General features: G+C 46.0%; 1 protein-coding gene across 1 annotated transcript; it reads left to right on the top strand.

The window, feature by feature from the left end:
- Window positions 1-1,807: 1,807 nt before the first annotated feature.
- ints8 (integrator complex subunit 8) lies at window positions 1,808-20,405 on the top strand. The gene is made up of 28 exons (XM_079258249.1): window positions 1,808-1,940; window positions 2,982-3,120; window positions 3,198-3,372; window positions 4,084-4,224; window positions 4,719-4,790; window positions 4,964-5,015; window positions 5,093-5,272; window positions 5,351-5,458; window positions 5,535-5,684; window positions 8,230-8,330; window positions 8,420-8,561; window positions 9,445-9,515; window positions 10,662-10,837; window positions 10,909-11,039; window positions 11,115-11,225; window positions 11,310-11,514; window positions 12,738-12,859; window positions 12,954-13,138; window positions 13,216-13,249; window positions 13,332-13,391; window positions 15,949-16,010; window positions 16,093-16,211; window positions 16,302-16,405; window positions 17,785-17,835; window positions 17,925-17,998; window positions 18,074-18,138; window positions 18,227-18,270; window positions 20,281-20,405. Exons 2-28 carry the CDS (start codon window positions 2,988-2,990, stop codon window positions 20,395-20,397), a joined length of 2,985 nt encoding a protein of 994 aa, XP_079114375.1. The 5' UTR covers window positions 1,808-1,940; window positions 2,982-2,987; the 3' UTR covers window positions 20,398-20,405.
- The last annotated feature ends 1,606 nt before the right edge of the window (window positions 20,406-22,011 follow it).

The raw sequence follows: 22,011 nt of genomic DNA, 5'->3' as shown, positions 1-22,011 counted from the left end.
CTTTAAATACTCCTGAAAGTTTAAGAAACATTTAGTTTTAACATTCCTGAAGTTAGTAAATTAAATTATTCACACAACATGCTGATATTGTTCATTAAAATTTGAACACTTCATGATTTATTATGTCAGGAGTTTCATCTGGAAAATGGAAAAAAAAGTTTTAACTTGGGAAATGAAGAAATAAAAACAAGGTGATAAAATGTTAAAATTGGGAAATAAAGCTTGAAATTAAAATGTTGAAACAACTTTAAAAAAAACAAAAAGAACTGGTCTTTATCACTAGTTCTTCAGCTTTCTGGAGGTCTTTTAAAGTTTTCCTTCGGACATTTCCTGCTTTTTTCTGCTCATTGTGAGTCTTGGTACTGAGGAACCCAACGCTGACCTACGACTCATTCCAGCGTTAAAAATGATCCTAACTGAAGGGATGAATCAGTGTTCATCTTTGTTACGAGTCGCTTGGCACAAAAACACATAATTTGTTCCCATTATTTTAGTTTTATCTCTGAAAAACAGCAAAGAACAATCTGACAGATTGAAAAGAGGTTTTAGTAGTTATGTGATTCCCAAATATCTTATTAGTGGAAAACCTGCTTTATGTCACCAGGATGTGCAGCATATAAACTGCTTTTCATTCTTGTAGGATCATTGCCTTTATCTTATTTTTTTAGGTTTTATTGGTCTATGTGACTCAGTCGTAGTAGAAGACAATTAATGGTATCACAATTTGGAGAAAGTGTGACGTGACAAGCCAGTTGTGTGATGAAGCCAATGATTCAATTTATTTTTTACACATTTTTACACACAACCAAAGGCCACCAATTCCAAGATCCGGTCTTTATTCCAAGACAATCTGGTTTCATCCCCAGATGTAGTTTAGATAATATGTTCATCTTGCGAATCCTATTGGAACACTTTTGTTCAGAATGTTGACTAGGTAAAAGTCTGTTTCTTTCAAATTAATCCACAGATTTTATCCAACCAAGCAGTATTTTCAGATCTTCTAAACTGAGGTTGATGTTTCTTGTTCCTTTTGTAAACTTCACCGGAGTCTTCTACTCACCTTTTTTGGAAATGTATAAACTCACAGAACTTCTGGAGGGACATTGTTGCACTGATCTCCAACAACATCAACCAGGTTTCCTTCTGTGTTTTGAAAATGTTTTGTTTGGTATCACAGATTTTAAGAAGAAAGATTCCCCTGCCATATTTCTCATCAAGCTGATCCTGTTTCTCGCAAAGTTCCACATTCATAAAAGTAAAGTAATGCACAGAAAACCACTTTTCAATCTTTTATAACGGACGTTTAAATGTATCTTGATACAATCTCAGACTCAAACAACAAAAAGGCAAAAAAACAAAGGATATTTGTAACAAATGTAATTTAATTCTGTAACTCGTATTTACCCTTTTATTTCTTTCTTTCTCTTTATTTATTTGTTCATAGCCACTTTCTCTGCTCATTAGTGTCCAATGTCCCTTTTTGCTCTTTTTACAATTCTCTTTTGCTGTCTCTCTTTTTTCTTTTTGAAGACTTGTAAATTCTGTGAAAGAATTGAAGTTATAAATAAAATTTAAATTGTTACTCCTTTTAATTATTAATGTGTAAATGTTTAATAAGTGAGGGCTGATTGGTGTTAATTTTTTCGTAACTTGTGTAAATTGATGAGTTATGTGGTTATCTTGTAGTTTACGGTGTAAGACAACAGGTGTTATTAATTACAGCGCAGGCGGTGGTACCTGAACGCATCATAAATGGAGTCTGCGCAGTGAGGCGCAGAGTGCGTCTCCCGGAACCGGAATTACGACACAGAAATGGCGAAGTACAGAATGAATTATGTGAGAATCAGTCTGTGTAGCATCTTCAGCACCATTTTCTGAGATTTCTGTGCACATTTGGTCTTTTTTTTTTTATCCTGTGGGTGTTCATTCGGGTTCTCCAGGTAAGCTGGTGTGTCGCGGAGGAGGCGGGAAACTGGCTAGTTAGCCGGAATGTTAGGCAAACTGCGCAGCCTCAGAAAACAAAAAGGTGCGCTTGATTTAATATGCGTGGCGGCCCGAACCTCGCATGTAAAAATAAACGGTAATGATTCTGGCGGAAAACGTGGAAATCACCGCCAAGTCGGGACGTGAAACAACAAAAAACAAAGCCCCCCATATTATCGCTACAGCTAAAAATAAGCTTTGTTAAATAAAATAAAGATGAAGCAGAAAGTAGACGATTTAGTTTAGATAATATATTCAATATAAGCGTTAATATCATCATTTAAATGATGCAGATGGAAATTTTAAGAAAATAATAAAAATGGCATTGAATATAAAAACATTGCAATTAAAAAAGTCCAGTAAGCCACATTATACAGATTCTATTCTATTATATTCTATTTTACAGTCATTTAGCAGACTTCTTTACCCAAAGCCAGCTATAGAAGCTCATTTTTAACGATTTTCACCTAGTAAAAGCTAAAGTGGCACCTTTAGTTTAATTAATTAATTAATTAAACTATCGGTCCGAAATGTAATCCATAACAAAATGTTTGTCATTTTTACTGCTTTTGTTGATCTTTTTACTTGTCTTCTTGGGTATTATAGCAGCAGAATGATGGTCTGTCTACTGTGTTGTTTTTTTTCCTCATTGAAATCAAGAAAAATGACGAGCAAAAAGAAGTTTTCTACCTTTTGTTTTTAATTGACAAAAATCAGCTATATCGAAGAATTGCGAAAATTGCATTTTAAATCGAATCGCGACAAAAGCATATTGTCACAGCTCTACATTTAAATGCCAATTAGTTTGTAATTTAATATTAATCATTACATTATATTACCTCTTTATAAATGTGTAGTTAATTTCTACCCCATCTTGCAGCCCTCATTAAGAAGGATCATTAATATGCAGGGCATATCGATACAGTTTACTTCATCAGTGAGGTTATCGGCATGTAAAATGTGTTTAAATAAAAATGCAGACGTCTCCTCCTCTCTAGGGGAGGATGAGCGCAGAAGCAGCAGACCGTGTGGCGGCTGTAACCAGCAGTCGGCCCGGCACGCCTCTTCAGGTCTCCTGGTTCGAGTTCCTCCTGGACAGCAGCCTGCTGGAGAAACACCTGCAGAAATCTAATCCTGGTCGGTGTTCTGCAGCGCCATCCGAACCAACACGAGCAAAGATGGAGCTCTGTTTGAGTGTTTGTGTGTTCCAACAGACCCGACACCAGTTCAGCTGATCGTCCAGTTCCTGGAGCAGGCGTCCAAGCCGTCGGTGAACGAGCAGAATCAGGTGCAGCCGCCGGTGGACAACCGCAGGAACCGTACCCTGAAGCTGCTGGCGCTGAAAGTAGCCGCACACTTGAAGTGGGATCTGGATTCGCTTGAGAAAGGGTGAGGTGGGCGATCGCTGGTCCGTTTACGTCTGGTCTTTATGTCCAGCGTCACATATCTCCTCTGGGTGATGTTGATGCGAGTTCAGCTCGACACAGACGGAAAACACAACACCTGGGTACGCTCCCTTCAGGCTGCTGGCTCAGGGGGGCTCGCCTTACGTTTTTCTTCCAGAAATGTAGTTTTTCAAGACGTGATGTCTCACACGGCGGCTCAGAAACTGCAGCACGACGTTTGTCAGTTCTCCGCCTGAATATGAGGATGTAACGCAACAGATGCCTCTCATGATTTATTTATTTTTCCTCAAAATATTAAAATAAAACTTCAGGCAGAAAGAAGAACAGAGAAGATCGGCCTGAACTCTGAGGTTGCTTGTAAGATCTGAGCTTGTATAAAATCATAAAATAGAGTTTTTCTAGTTCAGCTGGACCCACAGAGAGCAAACGGTGTCGTACCAGGCTCATGTCCTGTTGCTTCTGGACCCGTTCTTTTTACACTGTCAGCTCCAGAGCACCGAGTCTTGTCTGTTTTTAACAGGTACTAAAACTAAAACATCCTATTTTTGGTGTGAAAATGACTGAAAAGTTGTTTTGTACCGATCCAACAGGCAACCTGTAACATTGAAATCAGAAAAGAGACCGCTTGGTCCAAATTTTCCTTCATGTTCTATGATCATCTGTGTGATATCTGAACATGCTTCCTCCCGACCAGTTTGACCATCCCAGTCCTCAACATGCTGCTGAACGAGCTGCTGTGTGTCAGCAAAGTGCCGCCGGGCGTGAAACATGTGGACCTGGACCTCTCCACTCTGCCGCCCACCACCGCCATGGCCGTCATCATCTACAACCGCTGGTGAGGAAACTAAGAGTGAACCAGATGAATAATAAGATGAGACGGCGTGTGTTTGAAGCAGATGAAAACAAAGACTCGTTTTATTCAACACTTTTTGGACCAGGAATTAGTCGGTGTCTTTTAATCCAGGAATTAGTCTGTACCCTTTTAATCCAGGAATTAGGCGGTGTCTTTGAATCCAGGAATTAGTCTGTACCCGTTTAATCCAGGAATTAGTCGGTGTCTTTTAATCCAGGAATTAGTCTGTACCTTTTTTTAATCCAGGAATTAGTCGGTGTCTTTTAATCCAGGAATTAGTCTGTACCTTTTTTAATCCAGGAATTAGTCGGTGTCTTTTAATCCAGGAATTAGTCTGTACCCTTTTAAACCAGGAATTAGTTGGTGTCTTTTAATCCAGGAATTAGTCTGTACCTTTTTAATCCAGGAATTAGTCTGTACCCTTTTAATCCAGGAATTAGTCGGTGTCTAACTTTGTGCATGTGTGTGTTGCAAAGGGCAATCCGAACCATCGTGCTGAGCAGCTTTCCAGAGAAACAGACCAAACCCGGACCTCATCAGATGAACATGTAAACACTCTTCCTTCCTCTTTGTTGATTTTAGAACCAGTATAAACTGGTTTCTGGAGGTAATTTAGTCTGTTTCTGAGTTTTGATGGTCGCCGCCTGCCAGAGACCTGCCGGCAGCTGGAAATGTTGACATAAAGCGTCGCTCCACACAGATCTCCTGTTCTCTCATGCAGGTTGAACATCGTGCAGCAGGAGAAAGAAATGACAGAGAACATCCTGGCCGTGGTGAGACGACGTCATCAATCACACCGATCTGATCAGGAATAAAACCATCAAACACGTGACTTTGGTTTTCTGATCAGCTGAAAGAGCAAGCCGCCGACTCCATCAGCGTCCTGGAAGGAGCTCTGCAGCTGAAGAAGGACTTCTACGTCCACACCCTGAGGACTCTGGACCTCCTGGCGGCCGAGGCGGACGCCAACGGTGAAACGGAGTCGTCCACGGCGGGCCTCCGGATCAGCGCCGACGAGCTGCACTGCCAGGTTGTTGCAGCGACGTCGTTCTGATTGGTGGCGGCGGTGGCGGACGAGGTGGGTTTACCTTCTTCTCTTCTTCCTCAGGTGCATTACGACGTGGGGGGAATCTTCTTCCAGCGAGGCTGCACGGACCTGCCAGCGTTTGCGAAAGCTCGCGATCACTTCCGACAGACGAAGGAAATCCTGAAGAAGGTCTGAAAGTTCTCCCAGTTCTCCCACGAAGCTGAAACTGCAGACGAGGGTTTACAGTGTCGACTGTTCCTTCCAGCTGGAGGAGACGGTCCACGTCCACCTGGATGAGAGGCGCCTCGCCGGATACTGGAACGCCTGCAGGGCTTTAAGCGGCGACTGCGACCCGGCCGACCCGACGACCCAGTACGACCAGATCAACAGTCTGATCCGGGAGAACAACCACCAGGTCCGACGACACGCTTTGAAACATGAGGAGACGGGGGATCGTAACATAGATCCAGTCAGAACCAGGTCTGATGGAGGGAGTGTGGGTCAGAACCAGTCGGTCCCGGTCCAAGGAGCCGAAGGGAAAATCCGGTCTGAGCCGCTTCATCGGTCCGACGCCTCTTAGAGAAGATTTCTGTCGGTTCTGGACCAGAATCATTTTTCACAGCTGTTCTGGAGACTGGGAGGATCCGTCCCTCCATCAGACCCACTGAGGTCCTGGTTCTGGGGAGGATCCGTCCCTCCATCAGACCCACTGAGGTCCTGGTTCTGGGGAGGATCCGTCCCTCCATCAGACCCACTGAGGTCCTGGTTCTGGGGAGGATCCGTCCCTCCATCAGACCCACTGAGGTCCTGGTTCTGGGGAGGATCCGTCTCTCCATCAGACCCACTGAGGTCCTGGTTCTGGGGAGGATCCGTCCCTCCATCAGACCCACTGAGGTCCTGGTTCTGGGGAGGATCCGTCCCTCCATCAGACCCACTGAGGTCCTGGTTCTGGGGAGGATCCGTCTCTCCATCAGACCCACTGAGGTCCTGGTTCTGGGGAGGATCCGTCCCTCCATCAGACCGGTTCAGGTCCTGGTTCTGGGGAGGATCCGTCCCTCCATCGGACCGGTTCAGGTCCTGGTTCTGGAGAAGATCTGTCCCTCCATCGGACCCCCTGAGGTCCTGGTTCTGGAGAGGATCCGTCTCTCCATCAGACCCACTGAGGTCCTGGTTCTGGGGAGGATCCGTCCCTCCATCAGACCCACTGAGGTCCTGGTTCTGGGGAGGATCCGTCCCTCCATCAGACCCACTGAGGTCCTGGTTCTGGGGAGGATCCGTCTCTCCATCAGACCCACTGAGGTCCTGGTTCTGGGGAGGATCCGTCCCTCCATCGGACCGGTTCAGGTCCTGGTTCTGGGGAGGATCCGTCCCTCCATCGGACCGGTTCAGGTCCTGGTTCTGGAGAAGATCTGTCCCTCCATCGGACCCCCTGAGGTCCTGGTTCTGGAGAGGATCCGTCCCTCCATCAAACCGGTTCAGGTCCTGGTTCTGGAGAGGATCCGTCTCTCCATCAGACCTGCTGCTGGTCTTCAGTCCAGTTCTTGTGTCCCATCTCAGCCTTTCCTCCCAGTTTCCCGTCCAAACTGGAACCAGAACTGGAACCAGAACTGGACTGAATATAAATGAAAAGCAGCCAGTTGTGAAGAAAAACGTTAAAAAATGAAGAAACTAAAATAGAAAAATGAAATTAGAAAATACGCAGCGATGAACATCCACAAGACGCTGCTGGTTGCGCTTTCACCACATTCCTCTGAAGATCCTGTTTTTTATTTTCCTACCGTTGTTTGTGTTTCAGAAAGCAAAACGAACCATGGTGTCGACGCGGTCGGTTGAACGTAAAACAGAAAAACCGTCCCATTAACGACACGTAACGCCCGCCACAGGTAGACGCGACCCCTCCTCCCAGCGGGGGGGGTTATCAGAGACAACACGGCTCCTGCTGAGTGTTCAGTAAATAAACTGCTATTTATAAGAGAGGAAAAAGTTTTTATGTTAGGAAATGAAAAAGAAAACTTTTATTTTCATGTGTAACAATTTTAACCCTCGAATTTATTAAAGACGGTATCAAACAAAACAAGTAGTGGAAAAAAATAAGCAAAAGAAAAACATAGGAAAAATTCACCATGATTGAATTAAAAAAAAAAAAGATAAATAATCTAAAACTTGATAAATATGAGGGACTAGAAGCAAATGGATGAAATAAAAAGACCAGAATGGGTTTGTTTACAACAACATGCATCACCTAAACATCATCCAGTGACTAAAAGGGACTGAAAGCAGAAAAGTGTGATTTTTAAATGTTACTTTATGTACTAAAATATAAAATATATCCAACGTGAGTTCCAGAAATAAACACAAATCATGTTTTTAAATCTTCTGGAGGACATGAAGCCATCTGCGCTCTGATTGGACCGTTTGATTTGTCATCATCCAATCAGATAAAGGTGTAAAGACAAATCAGCATCTGCGTTCTAATTGGACCGTTTGGTCTGATTGGATGGTGACAAATCAAACGGTCCAATTAGAACGCAGATGCTGATTTGTCTTTACACCTTTATCTGATTGGATGATGACAAATCAATCAGCATCAGCGCCTCCAGAGTCGTGTCGGCAGTTTTTATCTTTGCATCCATGAACAGTTTGCAAAACAACAAACCCAAGTTTGTTTGTTTTTTCCCCCCAAATGATTTTCTAAACATCCAGAAAGTGGAATTTCTCAGGTTTTCTGTCGACGGAACAAACTTTTCCTGGTCTTACGCGTTTCATTTCAGCTCCATGTTCACGATTAGGTGGAAACACCACGAAGCGTGGATCCATTTACACCAGGATGTCTTTGAGTCCACATGGAGCCCACAGAGATGACTGATCAGGACCTTTTTAAAGGTTTCTCACGAGGTCGGGTGTCTGGATCCGGACTGCGATGCCGGTTTAAAGAGGTTCTGGTTCTTTCGTCTTTACAGGCCGTCATCGAAGCCTTCATCAAAGACAACACAGTCCGCAGTTTACCGAACAGCTTCAGGCGATCCGTTCTCCGGGAGTTCCTGTACAAAGTCCAACAAGGGTGAGACCACCAACACAAACGGAACAGAATCCCACCAGTACCGGTCCTAAACTGGACCACGCTCTAAGCAGACGTTTGTCTCCGAGCAGGGAGTCTGGTCTGGACCAAGTGTGTCATAAGCTCTGCGTTTGCAACGCCGTCCGAGATGTTCTGGAAGGAGAAGTTCTCAGTGTCCGTTTCCAGCAGCTGCTCCTCAAACCCAGCAAACAGATGGTGGACTTCATTTTGGAGGTATTCACGCTGAAACGATCCTGAACGCTTTGCATGCAGAGTCACTCAATGAGCAAATCCCCATGGACTCCCATGTTAAAGAGACCAACTTCACAGCAGAAATAAACATGTTTACAGCAGAAATAAATATTTTAGGTTTAATAGCTCAGGTTTACCTTCATGACAACTGTGGGGGGAGTGAATTTTTTTCTAACTCGCCCGTTTAAAAGTAATTTAATCTCAAAATTCGGCATATTCAGGGGCGTGTCCTTTTGATTGACAGGTACCCGATCTCCTGCTTCAAGTCAGAAGGATGTAGAACAGGGGTGTCAAACTCCTGTCCTCGAGGGCCGGTATCCAGCAGGTTTTTGTTGTCTCCATGCTCCAACACACCTGACTGAAATCCATAAATGGGTTTACAAGAAGCTGCTGGCTCCATTTGAATCAGCTGTGTTGTTGAAGGAAACAACAAAAACCTGCCGCATACCGGCCCTCTAGAAATGGAGTTTGACACCCCTGCAGTGTTTAGCCGGTTAACAACGTGACTTAGCTTTAGCCCGCTAACCTCTGTTAGCTGGTTAGCTCCAGTTATCTCCGGGTTAGCTCTTAGCTACAGAAAGCTCGGAGTTCGCTCGATGTCAATCATCCACCACGACGCTCACAGCCCCCCTCTCAGCTCCACCTCTGTGCTCATATTTGTATTTTCTGGGCGAGACGACACGCATGACGCTGCCAAGATGGTGATGGTAGGAACCGCCCACCGAGCTTCAATTCAGCTCTTCAGAAACCTACGGATGACGTCACGGAGGCTCCGTCCATCTTTTATATACAGTCTATGGTTTGTACTGTAGTGGAGCTGAGCGGCCGCGAGAACTCTGCTCAGGTTTGCTTCTGTTTCCTGCAGGTTTGCACTCGTTCTCTGGAGAGGGAACGTCCATCTGAGACGTCCAGAAGACACATGGCCCGTTTCATGAAGTGAGTGACGTAACCGTCGGGTTCTGGCATCTTGGGTACCTCTCGATTCGATTCGATTCGGATTCAGGGTACTGTGATTAGATGAAAGTATCAGGATTTTCCTGCATTGTTTTTTTTCCCACTCTGCCTCCTTTAAACTCCATTTTATATCCATTCATTGTAGAAACCAAACAAGTTTACCTCTTATTGTGGAATCACAAGTAAAACATTTGTCATATTGTCTCTGGACATTTCCGTAGGAAGTTCGCTACAAGCAGCTCCTCGAACTGGGCTGGAACAGAGCTGAAACTGGTCTGAAGCAGCTTCCTGATGCAGGAAGTCTTGTCCAGGTCTCCTCTGTTCCCATGTCCATAAAAACAAAAACGTTTTCTAAACGCCGCCTCTGGACCTGATGATGAATGTCAGTGGCGGTAGCTGCAAGGTTAGCTGTTAGCTTCCTGCTAACTGCTGCTTTCTGTCTGGGCGGTAGGCGTCTTTTGGCTTCCCAACACTTTACAGCTGTGTAACCAAGTTCTACCTCTACTGTTGGTGTAAAGATACGATAAACCTAAATCACCATCAGTCCCAAACCTAGGACAGATTACATGAGCAGGTAGGTGTGGCAACTGAGGAACAGAGTCAAAAATAGCTAGTAAAAACAATAATGTTTTATGAAACAAGCCATTTTTTAAAAAGACTTTTTAATAATATACAGTAATAATAATATACAATAATGTACAGTCGTATACTGTAATAAATGTTTAGCTCCTCAACATGGTCTCCAGCTCAAACGGCGCTCAGGACGCCACCACCGACCCTCCTCTCTTTCCAACACCTCGTCCATCCCAGGAGCCAGAAAACCCTGTCACCTTTGGCGTGCACGCCTTTAATTTATCAATAATCACGGGAGGTCGGAAGTAACGGGGAAGGCGCATTGCTGAAGATGCGTTCACGTGCATCACCGCAGTGGGAAACCCGACCACCAGCCTTAGCTAGAGTCCATAACCCGGTTACAGCTGCGTTTCTGTCACTTAAGGAGGATTGTTTTTGAACATTTACGAGTCGTAATTGGATCGGCACGTGTTGCATGGAGGTGCACCCCCCCACAAACATTCACACGACGTAAACATGCAGGTCTGACGTAGAACCTGTTCTTCCTGGGTGCAGGACTCTGTGTGAAGGCCTGGAGGATCTGTCTCTGGTCTTTGTGGTTTCCTCTCATAAGCTCTTCCTGGAGCTGCTGAAGGAGGAGGAGAGGAAGGTCCTGGTGGAGCAGATGAGGCGGCGCTCGGCCACCATCAACCTCAGCGCCAAACCTCTGCCGTCCTTCTACGACATTCCAGGTACAGCGCTGCTGTCAGTCTGCAGCTGTTTCCGCTCGGATTCCGCTTCACTGAGGTTTTTCGCTCCGCAGCTTCGGCTAGCGTGAACATCGGGCAGCTGGAGCAGCAGCTCATCCTTTCGCTGGATCCTCGCAGGATCAGACAGATCCTCATCGAGCTCCACGGCATGGCGGAGCGGCCCTTCTGGAGAGTCAACAGCAAGGTGGTATTGCACGGTTTGTGAACATGAAACATCTTCATGATGAAACTAACGCACCTCCTGCTGGTTTACGTTCAGTGGGAGGTTCCTCCAGACTACATCAACGTGATCCTCGGCATCAAGGACAACCTGACCAAGGACCTGGTGTACATCCTCATGGCCAAAGGACTCCACTGCATTTCCATAAAGGTGTGACTCCTGATCGCCGGCGTCCCGAGGAAAGTAAAGGTTGCTCCAACGCTGACCCTGCTGCTGCGTGTTGTCTCGTCTCAGGACTTCGCCCACGCTCGGCAGCTCTTCTCCGCCTGCCTGGAGCTCGTCACCGAGTTTTCCCCCAAGCTCAGGCAGGTGATGCTGAACGAGATGCTGCTGCTGGAAGTCCGCGCTCACGAGGCGATGGCGGCGGAGGGCAGTAAAGAGCGGCCGCCCCCCGACCTGGTCAGCAGGGTGAGAGGGTACCTGGAGATGAGGATCCATGGTGGGTGAACGCCGTTGGCTCAGACAAAAGCAGGAAAGACGTCTAAAAGCAGGTTTTTCCAAATTATTCTTCTGCTGATGAAGCCGGAATGTCCAGCTCCACGATCCTGCAGGTTTTCTACGCCTTCCTGCTCCAACGCACCTGACTGAAATGATTCATCATTGTGCAGAACTTCATTGGCTGCTGGATCTGAGCCAGGCGTGTTGGAGCAGGGACACATGGAAAACCTGCAGGACTGGGGCCCTGGAGGAGCGGATGCCAACCGGCCTTCATGCATTTCCCACAAAATGCTGCCGTGAAACAAACTACATTCATGTGTGAAGGCGGTTGATGGACGGGCACCATGGCGGAGACGATCACTAGCTGCGTCTCCGTGACATTTATTTTGCAAAATAAATGCGATTTATTTATTTTTCTCTAAGTTTAGAACAAACGACTGTGATGCTCAGGTTTTTATTGAACTGTGTTTAGCACGTAATGCTAAGTGCTTGTTAAGTTTCGTACGAGAGTTGTTAATTTGGGGTTTTCTACTTGTAGAGAACTTGCTACGGCTTTTCGAAGCTTTTCTCCCTCATTTTCTTCTGTAAAACTCTGAAATTTGCCGCGGTTTGTTCCCACCACTCCATCTTTATCAGAAATAAACTGGCCACATGACCGCTCACGTCACATCCAGTGACTTTTACGATATATTTTTATATCTAAACGTCTGAAAAACCTCCTCATTACAGCATGAAAACTTGTTTTTAAATGTAGACGTTTTATTTTTTCCATTTTATTGCGACATTTGGTTTTTGTGCGACTCTGGGTGTTCTGGAAACGCAGCAATTGGGTTGTTGGAGGAAAACGAGGAAGCTCAGCTGATGCTTCACCAGTAAAAGGTGCAGAATTATCTAGAAAAAAAGGTTAAAAACATCCAGAAGGAGCGAAGTGTGACCATCTGAGCTGTTAGCAGGTCACACGCCTCCTGCGTCACGTCGGCTGCTCGTCGGAGACAAAATGGGACGAAATCTGATGTTTATCTAAAGGAATGAACATAAAATGTTTTTTGAAAGTCTGGAATGATGTAAATGTTTCTGAAAAGGCACCATGTTGGTTTAAAATTCTCTTCATGAATTTAACTTCCTGAAACTTGCTGTAAAAGTTTGTCAAGTCAAACGGTTTGGGTTCATCTGAAGCAGCGTTTAGACGCCGTTTCTGAAGGTCGTCCTGCCGTTTGTCTCCAGATCTTCCTCTGCGGCAGGTGGTGGGGGAGGAGTGTGTCGCCTTCATGCTTAACTGGAGAGAGAACGACTACCTGATTCTGCAGGTGCCGCCGTCTCTGGTCATGAACAACCCGTATATAAAGGTAACGTCTGCTTTCCGTCCTCCTGCTCTTCTTTTTCACCCTGTTAACAGGATTTCTTGTTTGTGTTTAAGCTTCCTCTTCTTCCTCCTCTCAGCTCGGACAGCTCCTGGCCTCCACCTGCAAAGAGCTCCCAGGTCCTAAAGAGAGTCGCCGCACCGCCAAAGAGCTGTGGGACGTGGTGGTTCAGATCTGCAGCGTCTCCATCCAGCACAAGAGGAACAGCGACGGGCGGGTGGGCCTCATCAAGCAGCGGGAGTCCTCTCTGGGCATCATGCACCGGTTTGTGACAAACACCGAACATTTCTACACATCAGAGATGAATGTGTTTAAAAACAGGCTTGTTCTTGTCTTTCTAGGAGCAAATTCATCACATTTATTAAGAAACTTAGAGTAAGTAACTTTACTTTTGGTTAAATAAACATACGTCTGTTTGAAGAGAAGCCGTTCATGTAATGAGTTCTTATTCTCACAGGAACCGCTGGTGCTGACGACGCTCATCTCACTGTTTGTCAGACTCCACAGTATAGTCCGGGTACGTCCAGTCATAGTTTATTTCCACAAGTACCTCGTTGTTTCAAATCCTGGTTTTCAAGGCTTGTAGTGGTCGTGTCTTTGTTGGAAGGATAACTAGCTTTCCCAGTCTACATAGGCCAGGTTACAATCCTCTACTGACTAATCTAGTCAGACGTCCAGCTGCTGGTAACGGGTTTAATCCCGTTTTCCCTTCAGAACCACCTTCGTCCTTTGTGTGATGGATTCAAGATGGTTTTAGAAACATTCCTCAGAGATTTCCCTCCATGTTGGGCTCACCATGAGAATCTCCCGTTCCACCTCATCATAATGAGAATCTCCCGTTCCACCTCATCACCATGAGAATCTCCCGTTCCACCTCATCACCATAAGACTCTCCCGTTCCACCTCATCACCATGAGAATCTCCCGTTCCACCTCATCACCATGAGAATCTCCCGTTCCACCTCATCACCATGAGAATCTCCCGTTCCACCTCATCACCATGAGAATCTCCCGTTCCACCTCATCACCATGAGAATCTCCCGTTCCACCTCATCACCATGAGAATCTCCCGTTCCACCTCATCACCATGAGAATCTCCCGTTCCACCTCATCACCATGAGAATCTCCCGTTCCACCTCATCATGATGAGAATCTCCCGTTCCACCTCATCATGATGAGAATCTCCCGTTCCACCTCATCACCATGAGAATCTCCCGTTCCGCCTCATCATGATGAGAATCTCCCGTTCCACCTCATCACCATGAGAATCTCCCGTTCCGCCACATCATGATGAGAATCTCCCGTTCCACCTCATCATGATGAGAATCTCCCGTTCCGCCTCATCACCATGAGAATCTCCCGTTCCGCCTCATCATGATGAGAATCTCCCGTTCCACCTCATCACCATGAGAATCTCCCGTTCCACCTCATCACCATGAGAATCTCCCGTTCCGCCACATCATGATGAGAATCTCCCGTTCCACCTCATCACCATGAGAATCTCCCGTTCCACCTCATCATGATGAGAATCTCCCGTTCCACCTCATCACCATGAGAATCTCCCGTTCCACCTCATCATGATGAGAATCTCCCGTTCCACCTCATCACGATGAGAATCTCCCGTTCCACCTCATCACCATGAGAATCTCCCGTTCCGCCTCATCATGATGAGAATCTCCCGTTCCACCTCATCACCATGAGAATCTCCCGTTCCACCTCATCATGATGAGAATCTCCCGTTCCACCTCATCATGATGAGAATCTCCCGTTCCACCTCATCACCATGAGAATCTCCCGTTCCACCTCATCACCATGAGAATCTCCCGTTCCACCTCATCACCATGAGAATCTCCTGTTCCACCTCATCACCATGAGAATCTCTCGTTCCACTTCATCATGATGAGAATCTCCCGTTCCACCTCATCATGAGAATCTCCCGTTCCACCTCATCACCATGAGAATCTCCCGTTCCACCTCATCACCATGAGAATCTCCCGTTCCACCTCATCACCATGAGAATCTCCCGTTCCACCTCATCACCATGAGAATCTCCCGTTCCACCTCATCACCATGAGAATCTCCCGTTCCACCTCATCACCATGAGAATCTCCCGTTCCACCCCATTGATTTGAGTCAGGAAATACAGAGAGTCTTCTGGTGATGCGAGACTAAGTCCAGTCAGAAGACTGGAGCCACCAGCAAAGCGAAGGACACTAGCAGTTCATGAGCTTTTTTTATATATTTATTTATATATATATCTATATCTAGATATATCTAGATATATAAATATATCTAGATATATATAAATATATATAGATATATAAATAGATATAGATATATATATAGATAGATAGATATATAGATATATATATATATAGATAGATATCTAGATAGATATAGATATCTAGATAGATATATAGATATCTAGATAGATATATAGATTATATATAGAATATAGTACTGCTTCACCACTGAGGTCAGATTAGTCTGACTTTGTTGTGGATTCATACATAAACAGGCTCCATTATGTTTACAGATCCATGACATGTAGCCTGCAGGTAAAACATGACTGCTGTACATCAAGTAACCAGCAGATGGCGACACTCCCAGTTGAGCCGTTCAACACGTCATAAAACTTTTAACAAAGACTCGACAGATCCATGAAACTCTGTTACTGCATCACTGTCGGTCGTCCATCTGCCTGTTCTGTATTCGGACACGATGACCTGCGTATGGTGGACTCCAACCAGTCTGTCCATTCTTGTCTTCTTGACTACACGCTGCCATGTGATTGGCTGGTTAGTGTTGACTAGCTGAACAGCTGAAGCGGCATGTGAACTCCAGGTTCTATCTGTTATCCTGGTAAATCAACATGAGATTAGAGACAAGAAGGCACAAATCAAACATTGGAAAAGCTCAGCCACCCTGAAAGCATCCCCTCCTTACGGGGTTCTTCCAGGGGAATGACGCTTCCTCGCTGCTTTGTTTCTGCCATCTAAATGCAGCCTAAATGATGGTTTAATCTGAAGAAAGTTTCTTCTTGTTGCTGCAACTCACCAAGTCTTTCTGCTGCAGGACGACATTGTAAACGAGGTGACAGCAGAGCATCTCTCCATCTGGCCACCTTCTCTTCCCAAGTAAGAACGTTTTCATCGCAAGCTCCTGCGTTTCCCATAAACTGTTTTCTCGCTTCCAGCCGCTGTTTTTCTGTCTTTTCAGCATCCAGGCGGTGGACGTGGAGGCTGTCGCCGTGACCGTCAAAGAGCTGGTGTCCTACGCGCTCACGCTGAACCCCAACAACCAGTCGTGGCTCGTCACACAGGCCGACATCTACTTTGGTGCGAACATCAGCCTCTACGCTCAGACACAGAGCGAAGTCTTACTTTGGAGCCGAACCGATTGTAAATGTTTGTTTTGTCTGTCGGTAGTGACCAATCAGTACTCTGCTGCGCTGAACTTCTACCTCCAGGCCGGAGCCGTCTGCTCGGACTTCTTCAGTAAACCGGTTCCCCCTGACGTCTACACGGACCAGGTGAAGCATGTGGATCTACTTTACAAACTAGAACTAGAACTGTTCACACACTGCCGAGCCACTAAAGCTCCTCTGGTACCTGCTCAGACCTCCTGCGTGTTGTCATAGCAACAAGCTTCTGCAAAACTCACAGGATCTCCATCCAGAATTGCATCATCTACCCCCCCCCCCCCCCCAAAACCTCGACCCGAAGCAAAACCTTAAGCTACATCTGAACATAGACCCGAGCCTAGATCTGAATCTGACCTGATCTGGATCTGGACCTGAATCTAGATTTGAATCTGAAACCTAGATCTAAACCTGAACCAAAGCCTGAACCTAGACGCAGACCTAAACTGGACCCTAGACCTGAAGCTAGATCTCAACTTAGATCTGAAACTAAACCCAAACCAAGACTTAAAACTGAACTTAGATCTAAACCTGAACCTAGACCTAAACCTAGACCTGAACCTGATCCTAGAGCTAAACCTAGACCCAAGCCTAAACCTGAACCCAGACCTAGAATTAAAACTTAACATAGATCTAAGCCTGAACCTAAACCTAGACCTGAACCTAGAGCTAGACCTGAACCTAGACCTGAACCTGAACCTAGACCTAGACCTGAACCTGGACCTAGACCTGAACCTGGACCTAGACCTGAACCTAGACCTGAACCTGATCCTAGAGCTAAACCTAGACCCAAGCCTAAACCTGAACCCAGACCTAGAATTAAAACTTAACATAGATCTAAGCCTGAACCTAGAGCTAGACCTGAACCTAGAGCTAGACCTGAACCTAGACCTAGACCTGAACCTGGACCTAGACCTGAACCTAGAGCTAGACCTGAACCTAGAGCTAGACCTGAACCTAGAGCTAGACCTGAACCTAGAGCTAGACCTGAACCTGGACCTAGACCTGAACCTAAGGCTGAACCTAAACCTAGACCTGAACCTAGACCTAGACCTGAACCTGGACCTAGACCTGAACCTGATCCTAGAGCTAGACCTGAACCTGATCCGGTCCGCCTACAAATGCAGTTCTCGGTCTGTTTCAAGCGGACCAAGTCCAGGAGGTGGACTGCAAGCTAAAGTGCGCTCTGTGTGTTGGTCCTCCAGTTTGTCACCTTTCCGACCGTTTGAGTCGTTTCTCTTTGACGCGGTCATGTGACCCTTCTGACACAGATCGATATCTTCTCCGCATGAATCTGCTCATCGTGGCTCAAACATCGCCGTCCACGCAGCGATGAACCAATCGGAGCCATTTCCTGTTAGGGTCAGAACTTTTTATTTGGACCGGCTGTTTACTAAATGTTGAGGAAGATTCATCTTCATCCTGTTCAGAGGAAGAAAACGAGTGTCGGTTCCTGGACTGATCCCTTCATCCCTTCGTGTTTTCTGCAGGTTCTGAAGAGGATGATAAAGTGCTGTTCGATGATGAACTGCCACACGCAGGTCAGAGGTCAACCTGCCCGAACGCCCCCTGCTGGTGGCGAATGCCACCGCTAACGTAACGTGTTCCGGTTCGTCTTGATTTCCCTCAGGTCGCCGTTTTGTGCCAGTTTCTGAGAGAAGTCGACTACATGACGGCGTTCAAAGCTCTCCAGGAGCAGAACAGGTACAAGGCAGCAGGAAGCATCTGGTCATGTGACCAACAGAGGCGTTTCTAACGTGATGCGTAATGTTTTCACAGCCACGACGCCATGGACTCCTTCTACGACTACATCTGGGACGTCACCATCCTGGAATACCTCACCCGTATCCTCTTACTGCTGATACGTCTTTAAACTTTTCTTCTTTGGGTCTTCGTAACGTCTCCAGATGTTCTTCCTGACTCTGCGATCAGATATTCACCACAAACGGGGCGAGGCCGAGAAGAGACAGATAGCGGTAAGTTTGTTCAGCCTGAGACTCTGTAGTATCAGCGGTTGGATCAAAGCTTCGTTCAAAACCACCGGAAGCCTTTAAAAAAAGGACGATTTAGGTTCAGCGTGTTGCAAGCGGATTCGTAACAGTTCCGACGTTTAAAGGCTCATTTTTACTCAACGGTTTTATCCGTCTCCTGCAAACGTTACGCTCCTTATTCAGTCCGTTCTCAAAGCGCTTAGCTATCCGTCACACGACACAGAAAACGGAGCTATATCACCTGAAACCATGGGGGGACAGTGTTGAGTTGGAAAGCTGACTCACAACCAGAGAAGCCGAAAATGAAACTGCCAGATAAAAAGCAGCAGCAGCAGAAGAAGAAGCAAGTTGAGAACAGCAAAAACCTGTCTTCTTCTGGTGTTTCTGGACAGCTATAAATGCCTTTACAGCGGTGCGTTACCGCCACCAACCGGTGTCAAAACGTGGAAGTAAACTCGGAAAGAGCTGGCTTAGTAACCACGGCTACATAAAAGAAGGACGGCAACGCACAACGTTTTGAGTGGTCGTTCCAGTTTCCTACGTAAGGAAGCAGAAATGGACGTTAACGCGTCTGAATTTCCAGAAATAAAATGTGACTTCTAGACTTAAACTGAGCAGAAAAGATCATTTAGATAAATGTAAAGCGGCTCTATGATGCTATGTCTAGTTTTCTGCAGTGTTATCGTATCGAATACTCATCAGACGTGAGCGGCGCCGTTTTTTTTTTATAACTTAAACTCATGTTTGAGTTTTCCAGCATTCTCTACGCTTGGTTTCCATGGCGACAGAGACTATTAGTTTTAAGTTTCTTTTACTTCCGACATTTTAGTGATGTCCCGGGGGAAGGGACTCAGTGATTGGTCATCTCCTCTTGGTTGTGCACGTTCACGAGAAGAAAGCCACGCCCACCTCCACTGCTCCGTATAAATACTGCTAGCAGTTGACCAATCAGACGCAGGCAGGAGGCGGAGCTTCCTCTGCTGGCGTGTTTCTGGCCGATCTGAGAGGATCAATACAACATGAATGAAGGGATTTGTGGAAAATGATTGGATTTTATATGCAAATCTCCTCTGGATTTGCATATAAAATAAATTAAACTGAATGTGCATCTTAGAGACACTAAGTTTCCTGATTTTAGTGCAGAAACCTGGAAATAAAGCAGGAAGGAGGAACGTAACCTTCTGAAACCACCGTTTATAATTCAGCTCTGATGGTTTATTAATAACACTTTAAATTAGCTTCAGCGGTGGTCTGTAACCCCTCACACCTCACTTCAGACAACCAACCGCCGAACAAACTCATCCTTTACATCAGTTTCTCAGTCCTACGACGTCCCAGCCTGCAGGTTTTAGAAGTTTCCCTGTGAAAACACACCCGACTCAAGTCAGCCTGTTCCTCATTGACTATTAAAGCAGGGAAACTTCTAATACCTGCAGGATTATGAGCCCTCATGGAACAGGACTGAGGATTAGTTTTTTGTACCACAATACACCTTTAAAATACATAAAACCCTGCAACTATAAATCATGTAAATGCTAACGTCCATCAGAATAAACCATAAAAAACAAGGAATAAAAACATGTTTAAACTGGAAATAAAAGTAACACCTGAGGAAGCTCGTAGTGAAGCTGTGGGGCCACAACGGAAACATCTAAAACCTGCGTGACGGTTTGACAAACAGAGTTACAGAACAGATGCTAAAGCGGCAATGAACCAGAACCAGTTGGACCTAAAAACTAAAAACCAGGAGATAAAAACTGACAAAGCTGCTAGAAGAGCAAATCTAAACAGTGTCCTGGTTGCCCGGCACGTTTTAGGTGTTTTCCTGCTCCAACACACCTGAGTCATCAACATGTTTGCATGCTAACGAGACGAGCAACATGAATTTACCGCCACAGGAACATGTGAGGCTTCAGCTGTTACTGTGCATGAGACCTGTTTCTGTGACCCACTTCCTCCTCCTCCTCTTCCTCTGCTCTTCCTCCTCCTCTGCAGATGAAAGCCATCGGCCAGACGGAGCTGAACACCAGCAACCCAGAAGAAGTCCTGCAGCTGGCCGCTCAGAAGCGGAAGAAGCGTTTCCTGCAGGCCATGGCCAAACTCTACTTCTAGCAGAGCGGCTGGGGTGTGAAGGGGGGGGCATCTATTTTGTGGTAGAAAATAAACTTGTAAATAAAAACAGGCTCTGAATTTCATATAAAACACGCTGAGTTGCAGATGATGCACATCACGCATTCATTTCATCGCTTTTCTTCTTCTGCTGTCGAGCCTTTAAAACATCCGATCGGCTACGAAACGAGTCGCGTTCCTTTGAAATGAAACGAAGCAAAATCGCAGGTAAGTTCAGACCGCAGAGTCGGCAGACCGAGTTGCAGCTTGTCGGCCTTCGTTCGCCGCGTTCAGTTGCACACCGCCGGGATTCGTCCACTTCGCTGTGTGCTGAGCAGCGGCATCCTGCTGTGAAGAAAAGTCTGATTAAAAATGACTTTTTCAGAACAAATTTCTGTTTGTAGAGTTTTCTGACTGCAGCTAACCCCCATTTTTATCCAGTTCAGACAACCTGAACCTCATTTCGGCAGAAGAGGACAAATATTTCAGCCAGTCGCTTTCCTGCAGACATAAACCTCCGGTTTACGTCTTATTTCCAGTTCATTCTGAACTGGAAATAAGGCTCATAAACTGTCGCTATGTGGAGGTTTTGGCCATCAGGACATAAAACAACCATCTGGTCCTGATGAAGGTTTAAAACGACTCGTATCTGACCAACAACAACGTGACAGATCTGAGATTTGGCACACATCAGACCTAGCCAGCAGACTGGTGCAGAGCTGGACATCAAGCTCTGCACCAGTCTGCTGATTAGCCAGTGATTTGAATCAGGTGTGTTGCAGCAGGGAAACTCCTAACATCTACAGGACCGTGGCACTCGAGGACCGGAGTTGCCGACCCCTGGTCTAGAAGATTGAAACTACCTGGGTAATTAGCACCTTTTGTTACTTAAAGTGTAATAATTATGAATGGAAAATCTGTTTGAATCGATTCTGAATCAAATCGTCACCCCAAAGATCGGAATCGAATCGTTAGATTCACATCCTTATTTTCTCTAGCTGCGTTTGCAGCAGCTGAAGAGTTTTTTGTTTGCTCAGCGTCACAGGACCAAACGTCACTGACCAGCATGGTCTGTGTGCATCTGGATGTCACGTCGGTCTTCTGGCTTCACGTTGGTCAACTCCATCGGTGGTGGTCCGCCAAAAACCACCGACCGATTCCACAAACGGCACCATCCATGTCTGGATGGCGTCTTTAGACAGACCTGGAAACCCAAACGGCTGAGTGACCTGACTGACCCTCAGGCGGAGTTCAGACATGAAACGATTCTTACCTGAAACCTTTTCCACTCGCTCCTGTCCAGGCCCGGATTAAAAGTGGACAGGCCCCTGGGCCCAGAGTGTTCCAGGGACCCCCTCTCCACCGCAACAGTGTAAAAATGATGAATGATACACTATAAAAACATTTCTAACATCTCTCAGCCAGTGGTACCAATAGCAATCCACTGGACACTGTGGTGGAACTATCTGGCTTTTATGTACATTTTGTTTTGTGTCCAAACTGCTGCTATACGCCCACATGGGCCCCAGTTGGGCGTTGGCCCCTGGGCCTGTTCCCTTAATGCCCATTGGATAATCCGGCCTTGCTCCTGTTGGGTAAAAACAGAGAACCGACGCC

This window comes from Telmatherina bonti (genome assembly GCF_933228915.1).
Source record: "Telmatherina bonti genome assembly, chromosome: 19".
Classification (NCBI taxonomy): domain Eukaryota; kingdom Metazoa; phylum Chordata; class Actinopteri; order Atheriniformes; family Telmatherinidae; genus Telmatherina; species Telmatherina bonti.
The sequence above is the reverse complement of the archived record's forward strand: the minus strand, read 5'-3'. Positions and strand labels throughout refer to the sequence as shown.